The 25,725-nt window shown below is 40.0% G+C and overlaps 1 protein-coding gene across 3 annotated transcripts; it reads right to left on the reverse strand.

Annotated features, from left to right (window-relative positions):
- Positions 1-1,431: 1,431 nt before the first annotated feature.
- Positions 1,432-25,725, reverse strand: LOC4350295 (achilleol B synthase-like). Of its 3 annotated transcripts, XM_015761991.3 has the most exons (18): positions 25,472-25,725; positions 16,384-16,569; positions 14,586-14,675; positions 14,309-14,503; positions 13,962-14,046; positions 13,233-13,399; positions 11,306-11,494; positions 10,066-10,179; positions 8,478-8,600; positions 8,278-8,397; positions 6,907-7,005; positions 6,623-6,679; positions 4,938-4,984; positions 4,686-4,829; positions 4,417-4,594; positions 2,230-2,304; positions 2,027-2,110; positions 1,432-1,690 (listed from the first exon to the last, which is right to left on the reverse strand). In XM_015761991.3, the coding sequence occupies exons 1-18, from the start codon at positions 25,670-25,672 to the stop codon at positions 1,574-1,576; spliced, it is 2,271 nt and encodes a 756-aa protein (XP_015617477.1). In that variant the 5' UTR covers positions 25,673-25,725; the 3' UTR covers positions 1,432-1,573. The 3 variants fall into 3 exon arrangements, with proteins under 3 accessions (XP_015617477.1, XP_015617480.2, XP_066161415.1); XM_015761994.3 differs by lacking the exons at positions 16,384-16,569; positions 25,472-25,725 and having other exon boundaries at positions 14,586-14,711; XM_066305318.1 differs by lacking the exons at positions 14,586-14,675; positions 16,384-16,569; positions 25,472-25,725 and having other exon boundaries at positions 13,962-14,021; positions 14,309-14,480.

Genomic DNA, 25,725 nt, shown 5'->3' on the forward strand with positions numbered 1-25,725 from the left:
GCATGGGCAGTGTGCACTGGCAGGGTAGGGCGGCACCATGGCCACGCGCGGCGAGGTGGTTCGGCGCGATGACGCCAACCTGGTGCGTTGCTTGGTCTAGCTTGCGATCAAGCGATGGGTATGACCGGCGCGCGGCGGGCGCTGCCTTGCCCATGTGGTGTTCGACACAGAAGTGAAAAAAGGTGCACAAACGTCGAGATCTCGGTTTGGGACAATGAGCCCGCCGCGCACCGGCCGGACGAGCTGGTCGAACACCATCATGAGGCTAAATTAAGGCTAAAGCAGCAGCTGCTTGTACTGCCGCCATGACAGCAGGTAGGAAGCAAGGACACGGTGACCGCAGCAGGGAAGTCATCGAGCAACGCCGCCATGACTTTGAAGAAAGAATAGGAAAGAAGAGGAAGAATATCACAAGTGTGCCATGGGGACTTTTGACCTTTCACGCTGTTTCTCTCTCCCATTAAAGCATAAATGAATATTGAGTAAAGTCCATCACCGGTCCCTAAACTTGTACCGCTGTGTCATCCCGATCCCTAAACTCACAAATCGATCATTTAGGTCGTCAAACTTGTTCGACTGTGTTATCCCGATCCCGAAACTTGTAGATCACTTGTTTAGATCCACCAACTTGTTCAGTTGTGTCACCCCGGTCCCTAAACTTGCATTTGAATATCATCTGGGTCAAATGGGACGGTCTAAGGACTTTATATTTAAAAATAATTCATAACTTTTTCATGTGAACTCTAATGAAGACAAACTTTATATCAATCTTGTAGCCCTCGACGTGATCTACAACTTTGTAGCTGATTTTTTTTATTATAAGTCATTTTTTGTCCCAAAATGTAATTTTAAAATTAAAATTTCAAAATCTATAAATATGCAACAATATTTTGGGACCCTAAACAGTTTTAATTCAAAAACTTTTTCAACTACAAAGTTGTAGGTCACGTCGAGAGTTAAAATTTTGATATAAGGTTTGTCTTCATTAGAGTTCACATGAAAAAGTTATGAATTATTTTGATATAAAGTTTTTAGACCGTCCTGTTTAGGGACCGGGGTGACACAACTGAACAAGTTGGAGGATCAAAATGAGTGATCTGTAAGTTTAGGGACCGGGATGACACAGTCGAACAAGTTTAAGGATCTGAACAGTCGATTTGCGAGTTTAGGGACCAGGATGACACATCGGTACAAGTTTAGGGATCGGTGATGAACTTTATTCATTTTAATGGGTGAGGTATCCAGCGGCAAATTAACACATTTTTGTAGTGTGTTTCCGTAAAAATTGACTCTTGCTGTGTCCAAAAGCTAAAACCATGAAGTCGCAGTGTTATACAACAAGAAATTACTTGTCATAATTTTCAGCATTTTAAAATCTATTGTAAATATTTTTTTTCTTCTTCACAATGCAATGACATGCAGTTCTCCTGCTTACTCCAAAAAATAAAAATTGAATATTCAACTTGGATAGTCGATAGCAAGATCTTTTGAGCTATGGTGGATACGTTTATTACAATACATGTCTGATTATTTTTAGATGAAGTACAATATATGTAGGTAATGAGGGATTCCTTTAAGCCCTTTTTGCTAGAAGTCGGCGGTGAAACTCTCCTAGGGCCCAGATTGGGAACAAGTTCCTGTAGTTTGTGTAATTGAAGAAGAGGGAGGAATTGAAGCTCCCAAGAATTTCCTGCAATTCAAATGAAAATGCAACCATGATACTTGTTGAGTTCAGAAAGAGGTCAATACTGGCGAACAACAAGATGCGTTGAATTGCATGGAAGTGGTTGCCAAACTCCAGTAATACGGTAACATGTACAGATCATATGCCGAGATATCTGCCCCAAATTAATTTGCTTCATTTTGGAATGCTCTGCTTTCTTCATGTATACAACTTGTGACTATGGTATAGAACAGAGGACACTGCTGTTCCTTTTTCTAGTTCTATTAATTCAACTCTCGGCGATTTGAAAGCTATCAAATAATTTAATTTCTAATAAGGACAGCTAGGGAATTCATCACTTACTTGTTGTGGAAATTCTCCTGTCTCCAGCTGCATGTTGATTAATTCTTTGGCCGCACGGTATAATGGTGCTGGATCTAATTCAACCTTCTCATGGTGTCCAACATATTTTGACAAAAAAGATGATGATAAACATGAAAGTAGTTCCAAAAGTTAAATCACATATAACCATTGAAGTTCAATCGGGCAGCCAAAATGAAGCTCACCTGTCCAGCATATATTAAGCCCAACATTCCCCACGCAGTGTGAACTACATGAGGCCTCCCACTGTCAATATACTCCTGTTTAATTATAGTAAAATAAATGATAAGTTACAAGGCTTTATGAAATGGTATTTCGAATTTGCCCCCAAAATTATCATATTAGACATTCCTCACCTCAAACTCATTAAATCAGAAAAATTACCTCCCTCCCTACACTGCTGTACCCATTATAAGGTGATACTTGAACTATGTGGCATATGTGTGGCAGCGGTTTGTCAGCGTGTCAATCTAGTCCGCAAAATAAGAAAATAAATTTACAAAAGATGTGGTATGGCTGCCCGCACATGCAACTCTCTATTATTGGTCTTAATAACCACATCTATTCGTCTCTTTTTCCCAAACTGTAAAGTACAATGGATCAATGTCCGTGTGGCAACTGTAATATTTCATGTATAGAGTTACAACGGTAACTTATACAGAGAAACCATAGCCATGCTGCATTCCGTCCTCCTGATGATTCTCGTTTGATCCATGTGTTCCAAGTGAAAGTAAAAGACGAACAAGACTACACAATCAGTAAAAGACAAACACCATATTTTTTTGCTGGCGGATTTTTGCGTATTCCACGTGCGAAATTGTAACAAGGGGTGAGGTGCTAAGAACCGCCAACAAAAATCAATTTTCGTTGGCGGTTGGTTTACGTAGACTGTAAGAGAAAATATAGCTATTTTCGCTGGTGGATCGCTTAAAGAACCACCAGTGAAAAATTGATTCTCGCTGGCAGAAGCTAGCGAGCACTGACTGGAAAAAAAATCTCTATATTAATATCTCCACCCATCTTATCCCTTCCCATTTCCTTATCGATCCCCTACCTCTCCCATTCCCTCTCCAACTCCTCCTCCAGCCTCTCCACCTCCTCCTCCTCCTCCTCCTCCTCTCCGCATTGACAACCACGATGTTCCGGTGACGACGATGATAACAACCTCAAGCTGCAGATCCTCGGTAGGTAGGGTCGTGGGTGCGGGCATGGGCACAACAGATCTAGCCGTCACAGGGCCGCGGGTGGCGGATTCAGTCACCGGAGGGCCGCGGTGACCCTACCCTCCCTCTCTCGGTTTTGGCGGCACGTAATCTTGCCTTCTCCTCCCCTCCAAGTGACGGTGGCTCCCTCCAGCCTCGGGGCGGCGATGGCGATGGCGACGGGGGCGGATCCGGTGGCGCGATGTTTGGAGACCGGCGACGCCCTCCCTCCCCTCCCCTCCCTCTCCTCCCACTCCCCAATCAGGCCGTAGGGAGACAGCGGTGGCAGTAGCCGATGGGGTGGCTTCGGTGGACGCGACAACAACCTCCAATGTCGCCGGCGATGATGACGACCAGTGTGTATGTGTTGATGTTTGCATGTTGAAAATGTTGTGAGAAATCGATGTAGGTGTTTGGACTTTTCGATGCCGGGAGAAATTGATGTTTGCATGCTGATGTTTGGATGTTGATGTGAATCTGGAATGGATTTAAATCTGATCTCTTGATGTGGATTTAAAAATTGAAAATGCAACAATGTTTCTGAATGTGGATTATTTTTTTGCTGGCAGTTATAAGGTAACTGCATGTGGTTATTTTCATTTTTTTTGCCTCAAAATCGATTATCGCTGGTGGCCAGCTTAACACAGCCACCAGCTAAATTCGATTATCGATGGCGGTCCTCATATGGCTGCCGCCAGTGAAGATAATTTTCGCTGGCGGCCGCCAGAGAAAACATCTCTTCTCTGGCGGCTAGTCACCGGCAGTGAAGATGCTTCATCTTTATTGGCCTTTACTCTCTAGCGGCACCTACGGCAGCCAGTAAAAATGTGTTTTGACTGCCAAAAAAACAACTTTTGTAGTTGTGGAAGACAGCATGCCTGTCATTATTTTGACCGCCACAAAAAACCACTTTTGTAGTAGTGGAAGACAGCATGCCCAGCAATGACAGGTGAGGAAGGGGAGATTCCACGTAGGGCTAGAAAATAATTAATTTTCAAGTAGTTTATTCTCACGAAAAGTTAAACTAAGGAGGATCTTATTTGAAAAATCGAAGGCCATTTAATTACGGTAACTTGTAGTGCCTGAACTGATTGCCCAACAAACATAGGCTCTATAAGACATGTGATAGCAAATTTCTGATGTCAAAACCACATGCGATAAAATATTTACCTCAACTTGACAACCGAGGTAATCCTCTCCCCATCCACCAGTACTTAGCTGCTTTGACAGCAAGAAGTTGCATGCCTTCCTAATAGACAAACTGTTTTGGAATGTTCTTCCTGCCGCAACCAGTCCTTTTATAGCAAAGAAGGTAGCATAAGTAAAACAGACAGCCCAAGATCCATACCTGTGATTTTAGTTTGTAATATTAGCTTAAAGATATATAAAGTTTACATAACATGCGAAATTGTACTAAAGTAGGAATACACCATGCATACCACGATCCATCATTTTTTTGTTTTTTCTCGATGAACAACACACCATTTTTGATAATTCTATCTATCTCTTCACGGCGGTATCCAGGATGAACGCCTTTAAACAGTATCAAGGCTTGAATTAGTGATGATGTGCATTCCACGTACCTGCATATTTGTTGCAGGCCTTGAGTTATTTAATTGATTTCCTTTTGTAAATCATAAGCCGAACATATATAATTCTGATAGTCAAGGATGAACACATGTCTCGCTTACGGGTAATCCACAATTATGTTCCGGAAACTCTCGGAAGGGTTGATGAACTATATATATGCCAACAATAATAGCTCAAAGTTAGTATCACGCGAAGTAGAAGTTATTTTGACAAGATAACCAATGAAGAAGAGATGTAATTTGCCCATGATGGGTATTTACCAGGATTCAGATATTCAACGAAAGCTATGCATTCTCTTAACTGGCCTCCAGTCAAATAAGGGAATGCCATATTTATTTAAGGTCTCAATTTGTCGGATACTGAATAAGTGAGTATATTTGAGTGTTAATTAGATTCTTTTTTTAATGACATTTGTAGCATAGTGGTGTGCATGAAACTCGGAAACAAAATATACTCTTATCATGATGAAATTCTCATAAATTTGTTAGCATGTTCAGAACATATGACTTATCGTATTAGTTTGTCTGGTGGATATTCACATATTAATCTAAAAAACACAAAGCCCAAAGAATTTTATTATTTTCGAAGATTCTTAAATTTTACTTGTGAACCTTTTTAGCTGGTGGCATGATGACCTGGCAAGTTATTATTGTCACTCTGGGAACATCGGAGCTAACATGATCAGTTGTAAAGCACCACCACATCGTCTCCATCTCCAGAGGTACGGTGAAGGTGATTCCTCCTTCGGATCCGCTGACGAAGGCAGGATTGTACGCAGCAGGATTCGGTGTTGGTGGAATGGGATTAACCCAATCCTACACCTTGTTTTGATCTCCCAAGGGAAATTCTCCCCCAAATTGGCAAACAAAGCCTGACCATTAGGCGAGCATTGCATCGCTGGTTGGTAGCCGCTGTGACCAAACTACCTGGCCAGATATATTATTTCACTCTTTCGCAATTGTTACTATCGGTAATCCTCAGTTTGGCTGATTGACTTCCACTATTCCTATTTAATTGGAACCAATTATTTAACATGCATTAAGTCAGATCATCTAGAAAAGAAAGGTCGTCGGATCACTTGCATTCTTAGAGCAAGTTTAATAGTATAGTCATGTACTAGCTTCAATTCACCTACAGCCAATCTAACAGCTCATTCATACAATAGTTACATACTACACTATTAATATCTAGTCCCACCTGTCATACACACACAATGCGTCTTGGAGTCCGTGCTACAGCTGGCTACAAATCTATAGCCTGCTGCTCTTCTTTCTCCTTATTTATCTTCTTAAAATATGTTTGTAGCTGGTTTATAGCCTGCTATTGTACCTGCTCTTAATCTCAACCATTATTGGCTCACTCCTATACTGTACAACCATAAATGTATTGTGTAGGATATATAATTGTTCCGTATTAATTATAGCATAACATGCACTGAGCATTTTATTGTCTTACCTTTCATTCAATTTGGTTTTTAAGTGCTTTTATGTCTAGAAAGACACCAAAAGATTCTAATTTTCTTCGTAAGTGACTTTGTTATGTAGGACTTTACTATTTTTTCAATCCTACTTGTCATGAATCTTGACTTTATGTGTGTGCTTGGAGAATTTTAGATTTATACACTTAGAGCTCTATGTGAGCACACCCACAGTGATTGTCCAGGGTCAACCACAGTCAAAGCATAAGTTTTCTTCTACATTTAGGTAACTGTGATACAAAAGATTTGCAAGAAGATGACACGCAATTATTTAAATGCAAAACAATGCTTCCTCAATAATACACTCACCTCCACCCATGGAGTTGTTCTCTTAGATTCTGCAGAGGACAAAGTGCCATCCTTGTTCTTTGAAAGAATGTACAAAATAGCTGTGTCAGCTAACTTTTCAAGTTTAAAATAAGTATCATACAACTTATTTAATCATGTATTTGAAGGTGGATTGAGTTTCACAATTGGAATAATCAAATTGTGCACTTCACTATTGTAATCTTGTTGTGCTTAATAAGTGAATTTAAATATTACAAAATACTACAAATAATAGTAATGATATGCTGGAATTCTTATTCTCATACCACATATGAAAGTAGGCAGTCAATAGCATCATACAACCTTTGTTCTTGAATTGGATCTCCTACTTGGGTTGGTGGAATCTTTGATAACAACAACACCGCCTAAAGATATAAATAAATCCCAAAAATACAGATCAGTATTGTATATCTTTGTTCAGAAATTTACATTGTCATGTAACATCCTAAAAATTTCAGAATTTTTTTAATGAAAACATTTTAAAGCTATTGTTGTTCATTATTACGAGTTTGGTGTCTTTTCCACTCCTCCCTTCATATTTCTCTGACCCATTCATATTCTTGACCATTCGCTCGAATTATGTCAAGCCCACTGAGACACTCCCAAAATATCGAATGATCACTATTCATATTGGGCCAATCTAATTCTGCCCTATGGCAGGTTTTCACCAAAATTCCCTCTCTTTCTCCTCTGGTCATCCTTTACTTCCTCTGCTGTGGCATTGCCAACAGATGCTCACCTAAGCTGCATCATCATGCTGGTGCTAGCCCTCATCCATTGATTAATGAACACCATAACAGAATAGCTGTGCCGCGTCACTACAAGGCATGACGGGATGACTTTGACTTGGACAGGAATGAGACTAGATTAATTCTCTTCCATTGATTAATGAATAGAGATACAACCTCATCCTTATAAATATGGCCGTCTTCACCCTTAAGAGAAACACAGGAACTGATCTCTAACATTCAGAAATAACTCAAAAACCAACCTAATCTAAACCCGCACTAATCATACAGTAACGAGCATGTTGTGGTCATTTGCTCCTCATCCAATACCCCTGATACTATACCCACCCCACAGAACACATGTAGTAGGCCATTTGTGTTATTCACCAATGGTCCCTCAAGCTAGTTCATGAACTACATTGTGCCATTTGTACCACCTTCTGCACGCACGTCACACACTACCTTTGGACACGCCAGGCACACATGGTTTAGCATGCCACCTCAACAGGTGTCCATGGTAGTGTGCACTTGTGGAACGCAGTTGGCTGCTGGCATATGGGGGAGAGGCCAATGCATGTGGCCGTGAACGAGCGAATAGCATGGCAAGTTAATCAAGGTGGTAACTATTAGCTACTATTCCAAACTAGCCTGTAGCCATGGTAGTCAAGGTGGCAAGGTTTGGACTGTCATGTCTGTAAGTGAACATAGTTTCAAAAAAAATTCTTTAGAAGATAATGAAAAACAATATAACTGGCATGAGCCAAAGGGCCTATTCAGCAGCCATGGCTGTGACTTTGGCTGCTCCCGCATGCTGTTTTCTACTGTATGCGGTACTAGTCCAATTTGCTAGAGCGCAGCCGCAGCCTCGGGCAGCCGAACAGGCCCAAAGAAAGTAAGAAACTTGAAAACCTTAAGGCATTCGGCAAGAGTATCCGCAATAGGCCATCCATTTTCTCCATTTGATAATGTCCATGAACCTTTTGACCTTTCACGGTAATATCTTTTGTAATTAGGACAATTCTTGGTTACCTTTAACAAAAATAATGATAATGTCAAACTTTAGCAATTACAATCACATGTATATGTCTAAAGTATCACATTCAACAAACCTGCGCATTCTTTATAAAATCATGAGCTTTCTTGATAGTTTCACTAAATTCTTGGGTAAGGCCGGTTGAGCAGTAGGCCTGAACTATAAGGGCAGTATCCCAGCACCGGCTACCAACGTACACCTAGTTATTCGAATAGAACAACATAAATAATTCACATATATAGAATACAAAGACAACCACATATCAGAAGGAACAACATATATTTCTATTAAAACATTATTTCATGAGAATACTTTTTATGAAGCCACACATTACTGAATAAAATTTTGGTGACTCAGTTTTTCTGATGTCCATAAAAAAAAGTATCATAAAATAAACTCATATAGCCTCACATCATAAAATTTATTTTCTTCCATTTTTACTTTTTTGGCCTATTACAGCCGGTGGCGGTGCCACCTCCCGGGCAGGTCAGGCGACCGCTTGGGCTCCGCCACTGCCGTACGTCTCCACTACCGATAGCTGTCAACACCTATAAAAATTAGTTGATCATCGAAAAACACTATTAGTCGCCCGGTCTTAATGTCGCCGCTGGCTCCACCACTGATAACAACGATGCGGGCGGTCGTTTAAACAGAACCGTCATAAAAAAAAGAGTTGTCCCATGCGACTGTATTGTGAAACTACCAGTGAAAAACACACTTTTGCTTCGGCTTTTTAAGATATTTCTATATGTAAACACATTAATTAACACGGGCGGTTTTTATCAGCCTGTACAATTACTTAGTTTTGCCGACTCTAGACTAATGGCGGTTCTGAAAACACTCATATAAACAAGTGACCAACCATCTGGAAACATGTTTTATGTACCAGTTTGTATTAATAAAGCTATTATTTAGGAGCTGTTAATATAGGAGTATAACTGGACTGATGCACATGTGCGTCGCGAACCATCTGGCGATCGATATCTTACGGCTAAGATCCAAGCGTGGTGATTTTACAAATAACAAGCGTGCGGATTAAAACGTTTGTGTAATTTGTGTTGATTTGATCCGGCGAGGTGTGGCTTTTGATTTGTTCATTTTTTGTGGTTTACTTATGATGCATGCAAATAGTTTGTGTAATTTGTGTTGTGGATTGGATGGTGAAACACCTATGAATAATGATTTGTCCTTGCTATGGATGGATGATGATTTGTTCTTTCTGTGGATGGATGATGATTTATTCTTGCTGCGAATGGATATTTGTAATGGATGGATGATGATATGGATGTGGGAGGATGGACCGACTCGATGCATCGGCTTGATTTGAGGCGATGCATCGAACCGTTTTTTTTTTTGGATTCGTGGCACCTATTTCTCTTCACATTAATGCTGGCCTTTATGGTGCCGGTTGGGAAAACCGGCACCTATTTCTCTTCACATTAATGCTGGCCTTTATGGTGCCGGTTGGGAAAACCGGCACCTAAGGGGGGTTTCCTAACCGGCACCAATTAGGGTTTCTGTTGTACTGAATAAAAATACCACATGATACCACATGTAACGGTTTGTTGTAAGCCGGCACATATGAGCAGAACATGCTTATAACAATACGTTCCCTAAGTTGTATATGGTCAATTTTCAGAGTATAAAACAAGTATAAGTTTAACCTTTGACTTCATTCCATCTTCTGCAAGCCATAGGAAATCATGAATCCTTGGAACGTGTCGTCTGAATGCATTGGAGTTCGGATTTTCTATCCAGCAGCAAATCATATTTAATACCTAGCCACAAGACAACACAGGAGTGTGAAATGATTTTCAATTCAAGTTATTTAAACTTTAAGGCAAAGATATATACTTCAAAAGCAATTAGATGTGATGACTCAACGGAAAATCTAATAAAAGCTATCAAGAAGACACAACATGTCAGCACCCAAGCATGCATCAATATTGCTGGCTTATGTGTGTGTCGAACTGTCTATACACCATTAGCTCTTATCGTGTTACTTTTCGCTCGAACATACTAGCTGTGTGGTAAAAGAAAACTGGTGGTGTGTAATATGTTGTGGAAGTTTTGCATGATGAGCATATCCGACAAAGGGGCTGTAGTGGGATTAGTAATAGCTAGTAGATAGACGGATTAGATAAGTTGGTGTCATCATATGACACACAGAATTCAACAATTGGACCGTCGGGTTAACATTTTTATGCAAAAAACCAATGAATGTTTTGGTCGGTGCTATCCATAAGTGGGTCTGTCCAACTGCTTTGCGCCTTTAAATACCAAAGTGCTAGCGCTATTCTTATTATTCCCCCTAGCACTTTCCTGCTGTGAGCCACGGCCTCTACATTCTCCCCTAATGTGCCTGATGCGCCAGCTAGAATGGAACAAGGCTTTGTTATTCCTCTTCCTTTCCGAACTCATATCTCTCATTTTTTGCGCGCATGCTTTTCAAACTACTAAATGGTACGTTTTTTGCAAAAAAAATTCTATAGAAAAGTTATCTTAAAAATTAGATTAATCTATTTTTCAAGTATTTTAGGCTAATACTTAATTAATCATGTTAAGGAGGCCCATCTTCTTTGTATCTAAGGTACCTGTATACAATCTGGTTACCCATCTTCTTCTTATGTATAGATGTTAAACTGTTGATAGATGAGAAGAGAGATTGTTTCATTAGATTTATTTGACAACTCCAGGATTTACTATGTTTTGAAGATCTCCACGACCAAATAATACAATAAGTTGTGCATGGGTTATTAATTGCAAGAGTTAATAATTCCCAAATAATCAGCCCCTTTAGCACATTATATGGCAAAATATTCCTAAAAATAAGAACAAGTAGACAAAATTATTAAGCTAAATGTGGAAATGTAACTTTAGCTTCAATGGGCAACGACACATTACCTTGTTAATTGGGCATAAACCCACATAATTGCTGTTTTCATCTTCATAGTGAATATGATCCATGAGGTTGGTCAAAGCTCTTTTTCTTAGCTTGTTCATTGGCCACATATTAAATAGTGGTTCCATAAATTTATGTAAAGAAGCCATAGCAATGTTTTGGAACCACGAAGGAGGATAAATAATGTCGTCCTATAGTGAAATTGAGTGAAAAATATCTTATATAATGATTGCAGTAAACTTTTGTGCAAAGCAGCAGTATAATCAAGTTATTGATAATCATGCTAATATCATCGACAACTGACAATTAATCTTTTCTCCTACCTATAGACATAAAAATAATAAATAAACATCTACTTTCAAGGACATATTAATCCTCTGGTATAATATACTGATGAAACTTTTAATAAAAAAATCAGAAACAAGCGTTAGAGCTACTACTTAAACTCTGAAAATTGTGTTGTTGTTTAAGTAAAAGACATACTTAAAATGGAAACCCTTTAATTTTTCCAGACAAACTCCGACCATTCTCAAGTGGAAACAACAAAGGTAAGATATTTCCTGGCACTAATATTAATTTTTTTTATGGTGGATCAGAAAGAAATCAAAGCGTTTGGGCTATATATCCATTGTCACATTTTCACGATTCATAGTACAATATCACCCACTATCATAAATTCCATCATCATTGTTGGTCTACTCTCTTGGAAAAACAAACTAGAGTTTTTAGGGGCGTTAGGCTAATAGACAAGCCCACAACCAGCCCAATATATCACATTGGGATGGATTGTATCTCTATTTGGTTAAGCAGTGAATCATAATTAGTCTAATTAAGGTCTCCTATTCAACCTATATTCTCATCTCTTCCCAACTAAGCCAATGCCATCTGGCTAACCACCCGAATTTATCCCATAGGGCCTACCCATTAATAATCATCCTCAATTTCTAGCATTTGTAATTGGTTTCATAGATACGGTTATTGCACAATAGTAGTGGCTCCCATATTTTTTATTAGTAAATGACTTGTGTTTCATGATATGTTTTGTCCTTCTTGTGTTATATTTGACCATCTAGAAATGCATGAAGATCAAGGTAGTTCGTCAGCAACATAGACATAACTCTAACTTATGGGTCAGTTTGCCATTTGTATCCATATTCAATAAATGTGTCCTTTTCCTAGTAAAAAACACGTTTATAGTTTTAAGTTTGTCGGTGTATAAAATATAGAATACTTGCACGGCGTTGGGAAACACTATTTAATTGTATAGAATTCTTTTACTTATGTAGGAAGGATACCCCCATTTAGGAAAAAAACAATCCAATCATAATAAGGAAATCAAGACTCGTGAAATCACTTGGAGTGCAAGAGACCTACTCAGACAAGCCCAGGAGGGAGCAGGACAATCGATCAATCAACACAAGACAAGCCACAACCTAATTGGGGCCTGCTAAGATCAAGTCCATGGTCTACCATGAACCTAAGATGTCCAGCATCCAACCATCCAACCATGATCTTGACAGTCTACCCACAAGACTAGGAAATAGGCCTTGGATAGACAAAATAATATCTCTGTTGTAGTCATACTTTCCATATATATAAATAAACAAACTGTACACCCAGTTGATCCGATGTAGTGTTATTACATTGAGGATGGCCAGAGAATGTATAAAAATCCTTCTTAGTCTGATCGGTATGCCGATCAGAGAGACGGCGCACAAACAGGACACAAGCATATAAGTTTCTTAATGTCACAGTTTATTTTCATGTCACGGTTATAAATAGAAGCTACATTCAAAACTACACACAGATATGTTACAAAGTTCCCACTATATTATAATGGCATTCAAACGTAGTTTTAGATTTTGCAATTATTTGAATATAGTTACATACAGTGCCATAGTTGTAATGCTTAAAAAGATTGTAACAAACCTTGCAACAAGAAATGCGAGCATTGTTCCAATTGATCTTGTTGTATGGTACATCATAGAGCTCTTCTCTTAGTGCCAGTATAGTTGGAGTTATTGGCCCAATAAATCTTTTTGCATATATATAAGACATTGGCATATAAACCATCCGGCAAAAGCACCAAAATCTTCCTGGAAACGAGAAACTTTACTTCAATTTGCTGGTATACATATTCAATGTGTGAAAAACTATACACGGGAGTGAACAGATGCACCATATGTATGTATATTTAGTGTGGGCATTGGTAGGCGGTATATATAGAGCTCAAGGTGTCCAGTGTGGAGACAAGAAAGAGGACCAAATAGAAAAGTCACCAACACAAATCACTGCTAGTTCCGTACAATCTAACATCCCCCATAATTGGAGCATGAGCAATACTGATGCTTAAATTGTAGTCGATATCAATGACAGATCGAGGTTGATAGTCATTTGGCCTAGTCGAGGTAGTTGAAGGCAAACAGGATCTGGATATGTGGAAATACACTGATATTGATTAATCCTAGCATTTTGTCCCATGAACTGCCAAATACTCTAAATAATGTATCCATCATTTACATGGACATATTCATTTGCGATTGCAAAAAATAGTGTTAAGAAATATCATATATATATATATATATATATATATATATATATATATATATATATATATATATTCCAACGATCAAATGCCAAGTTATACTGTGGATATACCTGGATGAATGGGAAGAAAATGTGGAAGCAACCATAGTTCTGGAATAATTGGATTGTTCCCTGACCAATCGTAAACACCAATTACCTTAGGTAAACATAAGAGATTTCATTGCATTAGAACAAAACGACAGGATATAACAAACGTAGGTCAAGCTTAATATATAGCACTGTCATATATTATATATTTTAGGAAAGTGAGCAATAAACAAGCAAACTTATAAGAACTTATGGTAAACAAGAAAAATCCTATGTACTTATAGTTAAGTTTAAAGTTTCTATCTACTTTGTGTTTGAGAGGTTATAAACTATGTTTCATTGTCATCATTCTGTTTCACTTGAATGCATACCGAGAGATATATCTTTGCCCATTGTGGTGCTACAGTTGCACTGCCATGAGACAGAATCCAGGCACGCCCTTTTGATAATCCATCATTGTGTTCATCCAGTACCTCCCCTAAGAGCCTTAAGGTAGCATAGTTAACACATGAGCCAAACATGGAGCTTGGGCCTAAAGTATGTGTACTCCAACCCCCATCTTCATTCTATAGCAATTTTTTCATTGTTAGAAATATTTGTTATATTAAATGTTTTGTTTAAATAAATCATGAGAAAAAATAGACATGCCTGAATGTTGTAGATGTAGCGGCATATCTCACGTATATGCTCAGATGATAAGACATCGTTTAGTGACTTAGTCACATGTAAGGCAAATATCTGTGGAGATATTAAAAACATGTAATATATACTGCGGAAATGGTCATTTGATCAGTAACACCAAAATTCATCATTATTATGATGTAATACTTAATTATTTTCAGTATTATTGTTATTTGCCCTTTGGGAAATGAAATTTCAAAACACGTTGAACCATAATAAATCCAGATTGTGCACAAGGGAAAGCTCACAAATAATTAAGGGCTGATTATTTTGAATCATATATAGTACATTATTTGCCTAAGAAACTGATGTTAGTCTTTGACTAACACTAAATCGCTTCATAATTACCCTTGATGAAGAGACTAACACTTTGATGGTCTATTCAGCCACAATCATGGTAGTATTTCTCTGTTTTGCTGTATATACAAGTACTTTGTGTAAATGGTGAATTGCTTTGCTGCGGGATGAATTTAGCACTACATGATGTTTCATATTGTCCAAAGAAGTCCATGCCATGCCATGTTATCCATGTCTTGAATCACAGAAATGGAAAAGCATAGGAATAGAAAAAACATAGGTTTGATCGGAATGTAAGTGTAAAAAAAATTGCAAAACATAGAAAAAACGTAAAACTAACCGTTTTGTTGGACAACAGGAGAAACACAAGAATTTGATGAGAGAGACAGAATCAAAGGAAAATTCTCAAGAGGTTAGATAGCTTGCTAACTTTCCTCCAAAATGACCGTAGGACTAATTTTAAGGATATGATATAATTCAATTCTATGTTACAAAGACATTCGTAGAAATTTTTTTTCTATAGGATTGAATCATCCAAACGGCCTAATTTCTCATACACAAATCAATGGGGCCCTAAGAGTAAATTACCCATTATACCCTCACCCATACTATACAAAATTCGAATAGAAGGATTATATATTGTGTATGCTTACTACAATATGGTTTGTTCATATTTTTACCTTTTTTTCTTTTTAAGGCTATTATATATAAGGGAAAAATTAATATTTCAAATATAACCACACGTGTTTGGATGGCATGGCATGGCAACGTGGTGTTTTTATGAGTCTTGGGACATATATAGCCTCAAACTAAGAGGGCTTCTTTTGTCAATATAAAATGTCTAAATTAAATTGACCCCATGATAAGAATTTAAGGATTGTATTGACTATTCACCCTCGTGTAAAGCAAATCATACTAGTCCATGACATTTCATATTGTCTAAACAAGTCATCGAAGTTTACCATGCGATTTAATAGTCCCTGTACATAAGATCATGATATTTAGCCATGTCACGTCATCCACACACATGCACACTTAAAACTAAACAACCCATTGAAAAAAAAAGGAAAGAAAGAAGAAATGAAATACAAACAGAGCGAATATCATATTGTGTCTGCTTACTACGGTCTGTTTTGTTTGTTTGTTTTCACCATTTATATTTTATTTTTAACCGTATTTATCAGGGTAGAATAAATATTTCCATTTTAACCATGCCTGCGAGGATGACATGGCATGACGATGTGGCGTTTTTTTTATGGATATAGGGATTATATTTAGTCACGTTACAAACTTTGAGCATTTATATGAACAATATAAAAGTCATTGACAAAATTGACCCCGCCAGGAAAGTTTGAGTACAATATTGGCTATTTACCCTCTTGTAAAATAAATTTGTAGCGTGTAGCTCATCTCCTTTATGGTGCAAATTTTAAATAACCTAATTCCATTTAAATAAAAAAAATCATACCATGAGCGGCAGAATGAACAAAATCCCGCTGTAACCACCAGGCCAATACCCATCTGGTGCTTGCAAAGAGGAATATTGATCAAGAACACGTCTTAAAGACGTTAATAGAACTTCTTCTGTGACTTCTGAACTGTCTTTAAGATTGCTTACTTCATGTTTACTGTAAACTTGGTTCTCTTTTGCAAACTGCAAGAATGATATATTGGTAAGACTAGATTGGAAACACTTTTGTAGGAGTTTAAAGAGTTATAAACAGTACATTTCATCGATCAATGGGACAGTAAGCAAAAAGTGAACAATAGTAAGACCCTGTTTAGGTCCCACCCCAAAATTTTTCACACTATCATATCGAACGTTTGAACACCTGCATGATTTAGACAAACCAGCTACCACTCCATCTATGAGAGATACCATCCACTTATACTTCAAATACAATTTTCTCTTAAACTACTCATCCGATCTACGATCCGATTACACCGTTGTATTCGTAATAATTAAATCTTTATAACAAGATCTCACATGATTATATTTTGATGAAAAAAATATAAATTACTTTAATAATATATCTAAATTACTTTTAGATTTCACTAAATTACTTCTTAGACATATAAAAGTAAATTCAATAAAGTCTAAAAGTAATTTACATATATTAATTATAGAAGTAACTTATAACAAAAAGAAAGCAACTTTAATGAATGCCTTTTTTCATTGGACGCAACTACACAGCTAGTGGTAGCTAGTTTGTACTCCATCTAATATTTCCTTTTAACTTGAAAAATGTAATAGTATGTATCTTTTAAATCACATGTTGTTTTTAAGATCTATTTGCATCACTGTACCCCCACTCAAAATATATGACAAAACGAGATTCATATTGAATATATTCAAACATTTTATTAATTTAAAAGTAATTTATTACATGCATGTTAGAAAGTAACTTCCATGTTATTAGGAAGTAACTGTTACATCTTATACATGGTTGATTCTTATTAGTTATTCCATCAATGTTATTTACATTCCATTAAAGGTTTTATCTTCTTTTCTCATTCTAGATGAAAAAAATGAAAGGAAAAAACTATTGATGATTAAACAGATTTATAGAGTTATTTTGAACCATGCAAAAGTTACTTCCAATTAATATTGAAGTTACTTTTAAAAATTGTTAAACTTACGTGTGTTGATCTGTGCTGATTAAATTTAATTTCTAGATAGATTCATATTTTTATCCCTACAAAAAATTTACTTCTAATGTCGTACACTTCTAATGTCGTGACAAAGTTACTTTCGTTTTGCTTTAAGTTACTTTTATAATATATGCAAATTACTTTTAGGCTTTATTGAATTTACTTTTATATGTCTATTGACGCTCCTTAAATCATAATATTTGACCGTCAATACCTGCATATAATGAAATAAAATATGGTATCCAACGTGGTGGTAGGGTTTATTACTAATCATTTCTACTAGTGTTGGTGAAATATGTGTATGTAGGTGATTTGAGGAGAAAACATATCCCTCATGCGACAAAATACACCTCCACGCATTCAGGACGCGTTTCCACGGATTGGAGGCCCAATAAGTCAATGAAAACAATTTAGAATTGGGCCAAAAAATAGTGCAGGCTGTTGGGGGCCATTAAGCGACTTACCGACCAAAGGAGAGGCTGAGAGGACGGTTTTTGGGTTCAGCCGAACCCTTCCTGGCGCCTCCCGCCATCTGCTTTCACGTGGATGGCTCGGATTTCTCCCCTAAGGCGGTTGGAGGGTGTTTGGAGCATATATATATATATATATATATATATATATATATATATATATATATATATATATATATATGCCCATGCTTCGCTACGGTGTTTTTAACTGCAATTATTTTCACACTGCTTTGGTACTTTTACTCGCTAGAAAATGTCTCAACTGATAGAGAGAAATACAGTAGCTCATAATAAATTACTATTTAAGAATAATTTCGAATAAAGGGAGATAGAAAAGACAAAGCTGGTTTGATTTTCACCTTTACACGGTGTGAGTCAACATGGACTCTGAAGATATGGGCAGATCTACGGGTGGCTCAAAAGCACGATCAACCAGGGAATCAGCGAGCAACCTTAGACCAATCGACGGAGCATGGTAGGTAGCAATCGTGTCTAGCCATCCGCTTTCCTTCCGCGACAGCGGGTACCATCACTCCGTGCTGTTATTATTTCAGCATTTCTTATTTTTAATTCTGGATTTTTGTTATTTCTAATAGTAATTTTATATGAACTCTAAACTCATATTTCAATATTCTTTATTTTTAAATTCAGAATTTTAGTTATTTATAAATTATATTTCTATATGGATTCTAGATTCTTTTTCCAATATTTTTTAAAAAAAAATTAAAAACCGGTACCTATAATATAATATAAGTGTCTAGAAAACAAAAAAAAAACGAGCCGAGCCTTATCCAGTCCCTCTCTCACTCTCGTCCCCTCTCTCTCTCGATCCTCGATCCATGCCGGCGGATCCCTCCGCCCTATCTCGCCTCCCTCGCCGGCGGACACTCCCTCTGCCCCATCTCGCCTCCCTCGCGCGACAGATCTGCCGGTGGCAGCGGCGTCAGCGGCAGCCGCAGGTGGATCCAGCGATGGTGGCGGCGGCCGCGGGCGGATTCGGCGGCGGCAGCTCCCTCCGTCCCCTCTTGGCTTCCTCCTGCGGCAGACCCGGCTAGGGTGGCAGCGTCGGCGGCGTCCGCGGGTGGATCCGTCGGCGGTGGCGGCGACCGCGGGCGGATCCGGCAGCGGCGGCTCCCTCCACCACCTCTCTTCTCCCTCCGGCGGCGGTGGTGGCGTCGGCGACGGTTGTGACGGCCGAGGGCGGATCCAGCGGTAGGCGTGATGTATGTATGATGTTCTTGCATGATTATGTGTGGATTTGTGATGATCGAGGTTGATTTTGGTTGATTTTTGGGACAAAAAGTGGTTGATTTTTTTTATCCGATTCTAAGAGTGATTGGGATTCGGGGGGTAGGGGGTGCGAGCGTGTGAAGGTGCACCGCGATGGACAAAGGCGGACTTCGTACGTCTTATGACGAACGGAAAATTACCAATCTTAAGATTAAGATTATGAGCATTGGCTCGATTCGAGGACATACAATGATTTATTTTTATTTTTGGATTGGATTAGATGGATCTGGAATCCTGGAACATGGTAGAAAGAAAAATTTGATGATTTATTTTTATTTTTGGACTGGAAAACAAAATCCTGATGATTTATATTTATTTTTGATTGGATTAGATGAATCTGGAATCCTGGAACACACGAACGAAACTGACATGTGACGATCGGAAAATTACTAATCATTTAATTATTATTATTATTAAGATAGAAAAAAAATGTTCGTACGATGCAATGGGAATCCCTTAATTTATCATTCTAAATCGTATATTAGGTGCTCGGGAACGCTTTGCTGCGGACTTAGACGGATTTGTGCGGTTTTTATTATTCTTCTCGTTCAATTTCTCTTCCTCTACATTCTACGTCCGGTTGGATTTTGCATGCGATGTATGGCGCGTGTGGGAATGGAGGGCTCGATTCCGATTGGGATTTTAGGAGAGGGGGTTGCGACGGAGAAAAATTGGCGTACGTTCAAGGTGATGAATGAAAAAATACTAATTAATTTTTAATTAGTTAAGACTTCTTTGAAAGTTGAGTCTACCGCACGCGCGTACTAATACATCTGAAAAAGACATAGGAATTTATATAAACATGTTTAAGTCAAATTTCAATCTTTTACTGTCAACATCTATAAAATTTACATCAAAGTTACATATATAAATATAGTATTATTATGATGTAATTATGCCAAGTTATTATATATAAATATGTAATTACACTACTGTAACTATGTAGTAGGAGTAGCTATATAGTATAATTATGCTGTAATTTAAGCCAAACAAATCATGAGTATAAAAGACCGGCTAGTGCTAGATTAGCATGCATGATGCATGTAGGAGCACAATATTAGGTGCAGCTGCAGTCGGTTTTGCCGGACTTCAGATAGCTGCATGCAGGAAGGTAGGACTCTTCGCGAGAAAAAAAAACCGGATGGAAGCACGTATCTAAACACAGATCAACGGCTAGAGCGGATGGTCTGAGCGTAGAGAGCACGTATCTAAACACAGATCAACGTATCTAAACCGGATGGAAACACGTATCTAAACACAAAAAAAAACGGATGGTCAGAGCGGAGAGAGCAGCACGCCTTATCTCCTCCCCTCGATTCCTCCGCCCGCTCCCATTATCTCATCCCCTCCACCCGCCCGCTTTCTCCTCTGCTGTGCGAGTCTGGCGACGCTCTCCATATCCTCCCCAACCCCTGGCGCCGCTCCCCTCTCCTCCGTCGCTCCCCTTCCTCCCCTCCACGCAGGCCGCCTCTCTCCCCATCGGCGGCGGCCGCGCCACTCCCCCACCGGCGCACCTCTCCGCGCCCCTCCCCAACCGGCGACGCCTCTCAACGCCCCCCGGCCTTCCCCACCGAGCAGCGGCAGCGGCGACGGCGCCCTTCCTTCCGTGAGCGGCGGTGACGGCGGCAGCGGCGCCCTGCCCTCGCGGCGAGCGGCGGCGGCGGCGCGGCGATGGTGGCGCCGCTTCTTCTCCCCACCGCCGGCTCCTTCTCTCCTCGTCAGGCGGTGGCCGCCGCACCGCTCTCTCGCCAGATCCGGCGGGCCGACGGCGAGGTGGTGAGGAGCAGCGCGCTCGCCCCTCCCTCTCCTCTCGGCATCTCGTGTTAATATTTTGGATGTTTTTTTTTTGATGATTCCGATTTAGATTTGGAGTGGGATTTTGTGTTTGATTTGGATTGTGATGATTTGAGATTTCGAGATAAATGTGGGATTCTATTTGTGTGATGACGGAATTCCGACTGGGATTTGTGCCGGGGGGTGTGACCGACGAAAATCACCGCACGGAGGGGTGACGATTGGAAAAATATGAATCTTTTAATTAGTTAATATATATATATATATATATATATATAAATAAAGCTGAGAAACATAGCCATTGTTTTTTTTATAAAGCTTCACCGATGCTGATATCTCAGATTTTTTTCAGCTTTCCAAGTCTACCCCTAGCTAGATTTTTGTTCTCATTAAAAAAAGTCAACACTATCTTTTCTTCTCAATGCTGATTTAATTATATTTTTCCATGCAAACATGGTTAGCTTGTCAACCGATTGCTAACTAAAACGGTTCATAAAGCACAAAATCAATATGTTTCCATAATATTGTTTTCACAAATTTGCACCCCATAGTCCATATATACTTGTTCTCATAATACTGTTTTTAACACCCCCTTTTTATTTGACTGTCATGCACTAAGTATTTAACAATTTATTTATTGGTAGATATGATGTACAGTTTTTCTTAACGACCAAGAGATAACATGATTGTTTCCTTTTGACTCATACCGTGCATATTACCCAATAGGATTTGTCAATGATATCTATATATGACACGCATTTTATATCTCTAAGCACATTTTTTTCCTCAACTTTACATCTGGCATCTTGCCAAAAAAAAAAGATACTCAGTCCCAAAAAGACAAATGCTATACCGTTTATATCTGGCATATTGAACAAAAAAAGATACGCAGTCCCAAAATGACAAATCTACCATGTTTAATTCATCAAACATACTAAGAGAATATGCCGTTTAGCTAATCACAAATCTCGGACAAACATGTGAAATTAAAAGGTCCACGCATATAAAATACAAGTCTAGAAAAATAATGGCAATATCAGTGTATCCGCAAGAAACATGAAAACTACATGAACTAGGGATTTTTACATTTGAAAAAAAATTATGACATCAATATAGGATGTTGGAACAGCCGGAAGGAGGGGATTATATTATATTATATATATATATATATATATATATATATAGCCCGGGCTCCATGATTCAAATTGAATATATACTCAATTTAAATTGAATATATACTCAATTTAAATGAGTATAAATTTTTTTTAAATGTTTAGGTATTAACATTAACTACTTTACTAACTAGTTTAGAACAAGTTCGAACTGAATTTAAATATGTTTTTGTTAGATTTTGATTCTACGTAGTAAAAAGTACGAATTACACCTTCGAACTATCGCGTTCGTCCGAATTATCCCCTGAACCACAAAACCGAACATTCCTCACCCTCAACTATGTAAACCGGACAAATTACCCCCCAAGATCCAATCCGCGGTGGTTTTGGTCTACGTGGTGTACGCGTGGCAGTCCAGTCAGCATTCTATTTATTAAAAAATGTGGGACCCACCTGTCTTCCCCTTCTCTCTCTCACTCTGTGTCTCACTCTTCCCCTCTCTCTCTCACACAGGTCGGCGGAGACGGGCCGGCGGCAGCGGGCGACGAGCCTCGTCCTGGAGCGCCACTGCGTGCTGCCGCACGCGCCGAGGGAGCTCGCCGCGCGCGTCTGCGTCGGCTTCGACCTGAACATGCCTTCAATATTACTCCAGCTCTGTTTCACCTGCTTGCTTGGAAGCAATCCCTGCACCCTGCTTCTGCATCAGATCACCGACAGTTCACGCAGCTAACTGATGCTGTGTGCTGCTGGTGCTTGTATCGTCCTCGGACAGGAAGCAATGCAGCCTTGCCGCCGGAGCAGGGGAAGGAGAAGGCGGCGGCTCCAGCTCCAGGCAGAGCATCTCGGACTGGAGCACGGCGCAGTAGTGGCCGAACGTCTCCAGCGGCACGTTCAGGTCGAAACCGACGCCGAGCGGGCTGCGGATGGCGGCCACGAGCCCGTTCAGCGGCGCGGCGGACGCGGACGCGACCAGCGCGCCGACGGCGCGCCCCATCAGCACCGGCCCGACGAGCACGTCCTCTTTGAAGCGGACCAGCGCTAGCACCGCCACCGGCGCGCCCGACTACCTCCCCCACACCCGCCTCCGCCGCGAGGTCCGCTCGGCGCGCTACGACGCTGGCCGCGCGCAGTGGCTCGTCGACGCCGTCGACCTCGTCACGGGATGCGCGGAGCGATACGCGGCGAGGCACCTCGTCGCCGCCGCGGGCGAGAACGACGAGAGGGTGGTGCCCGGGATGGACACGTTCCCCGGGAAGGTCGTCCACTCCGCCGAACGGTATTCGGCCGGCGCGTTCAAGGGGAAGTTCGTGCTCGTCGTTGGCCCATCCGCACGCCAACGACTGCCCGTCCGTTCCACGACCGCCGCCGCCGCCCGCACGCCGACCGCCGTGCGCGCTTTGTGCCTGTTTGAGAGAGAGAGGGAGGAGGGGAGGAGGAGGTATGGCCGCCTCTCCGCCATGGCCGCCACCGCCGCCTGAGCGTCGTCCTCATCGTCGTCCACCACTCATTCGTCAACATCCTCGTCGTCGTCCTCCTCATCACCCGCCGCCGCCGCTCCGTGTTCTCCGCCGCCGCCGACCCGTGAGTGAGAGAGAGAGAGGAAGAGTGAGACAGAGAGTGAGAGAGAGAGAAGAGAGAGGAAGAGTGACAGAGAGGAAGACATGTGGGTCCTACAGTTTTTTAATAAATAGAATGTTGACTGGACTGCCACGCGTACGCCACGTAAACCAAAACCACCGCGGATTGGGTTGAGAGGGGGTAATTCGTCCGGTTTGCATAGTTGGGGGTGAAGAATGTCTGGTTTTGTGGTTCAGGGGGGTAATCCGGACGACCGCGATAGTTCAAGGGTGTAATTCGTATTTTTTCCTTCTAGGTATATAGCATCCAAACATAGAATTAGTTAAGTATGTAATATTGGATTGTGAAATAAAGTTAAATTTGACTTGTTTTGTTGCTAGGTATATATATGAATCGAATACTTATAACTAGGTATATACTCACAATTTGAAAATTTTGAAAAATCTGGACGAATTTATGTATTTCATACCATGGTGCTCAGGCACCATGGTGTCCCATATGAGTGTCCTATACGTGTGTGTGAATGCATTGGTTAGACTACAAAAGACCATGCATGTCAGTCCACTTTGTTGATATTTGTTAATTTCAATGTACCAATTACTAAAGTTTAGAAACCTAAAACGTGTCAAAAGTAGTTAAAACGGCCCTTCAATTTATTTCAGAGGGGAAGAAATGCAAAGTTTTTTCAACTGTACGTATTTTTTACTATGAGTTTTCCACTAATCAATTGACAGATCTTTTAGATTAATGTATTAACGTATGGTGCCTCCTTAGTAGTTAGTATAGAGATATCCTAATTAATTTAGATACTTTAAAGTTTAAACCAAATATTATTGAAGAATACACACGTACGTTCTGATTGTTTAAATACTAAAAAAAACGAAAGTACTGCTTTGCACAAAGCACAATGCTACCTTGGTCGATTAATTTGTTATAGTTGCATGCCATTGACAATAATTAAGTTATAGTTGGCATCGTGACTAAATGCTCTGAACAAAGATATGGTTTCGACAGGATTAGCTTAGAATCCACATCGATATTTTGGGGCTCGCACTTGACCAATTATACACATGTAGGTTTATTCGGTCAGATATTTTCTGTTAGTTTTTATTAAATCGTATAGGATTCTAATTAATCTAGCCCTGTGGTGATATATCTACGACTTTGATATTATGACATATCTAATCAACAGTCATGTGTATGATTAACAACGACTGTGATATTATGACCTATCAAATCAAATGTCGACATATGTTCTGACTAACGTGAGAACTCATATAAACTCTCCAATTATTTATAATTGCTTTGACTCATGGTGCGCGGATAAATCTCAGATGTCCTCTTTTTAAATCATACAATAGTTTTTATATTTTCACTGCTTATAATTAAGGTCTGCACTCTATATTAACACCAACCCGAGAAATTAAAGAAAGAAAATAGCTATGCGTCCGACGGATTCGTACGACATGCATCCGAATGCTGCTTGCATTGGTGGAGAGAAGCTAAAGACGGTGATCGGTGCACATGATATGGTCGGACGCAGGTAGTACGAATCCGTCTTACGCATAGCAGTGCTCTTAAAGAAAACAGAAAGCAAGTAGAGACAAACTGAAACTGATGGATGCACGCAGTGTTAACCCGTATAGTAGTATATACGTTCCTGCATCCTCATCAGGAGGTCGCTGCACTCCCTCTGTGTGAAGCGGTTGCGGGTGAAGTCGCGGCGGAGCCTCTCGACCACGGCGTGCTCCTCCGGCGAGCCGCCGTTGGGGTCGAACTCCCACGTCTCCCGGCCGAGGAAGCCGTTGCTGGAGCGGAGCAGTGGGTTGCTTGCCCCCTCACCAAACTTTAGCTTCCACATCGTATATTGTTTAGCTTCCTGTTGGTGAACTGAAAATGGAGCTCCAACCAGTG

The sequence above is a fragment of the Oryza sativa genome, chromosome 11 (assembly GCF_034140825.1).
Source record: "Oryza sativa Japonica Group chromosome 11, ASM3414082v1".
NCBI classification, from domain to species: Eukaryota; Viridiplantae; Streptophyta; class Magnoliopsida; order Poales; family Poaceae; genus Oryza; species Oryza sativa.

Coding starts and splice junctions, on each gene's coding strand:
- LOC4350295 (XM_015761991.3), bottom strand. CDS start 25,672: ATGTGGAAGCTAAAGTTTGGTGAGGGGGCAAGCAACCCACTGCTCCGC. Junction 4,985..6,622: donor GAACAACTCCATGGGTGGAG/GTGAGTGTATTA, acceptor GCATATATATAG/TTCATCAACCCTTCCGAGAG. Junction 1,691..2,026: donor CAGGAGAATTTCCACAACAA/GTAAGTGATGAA, acceptor TTTGAATTGCAG/GAAATTCTTGGGAGCTTCAA.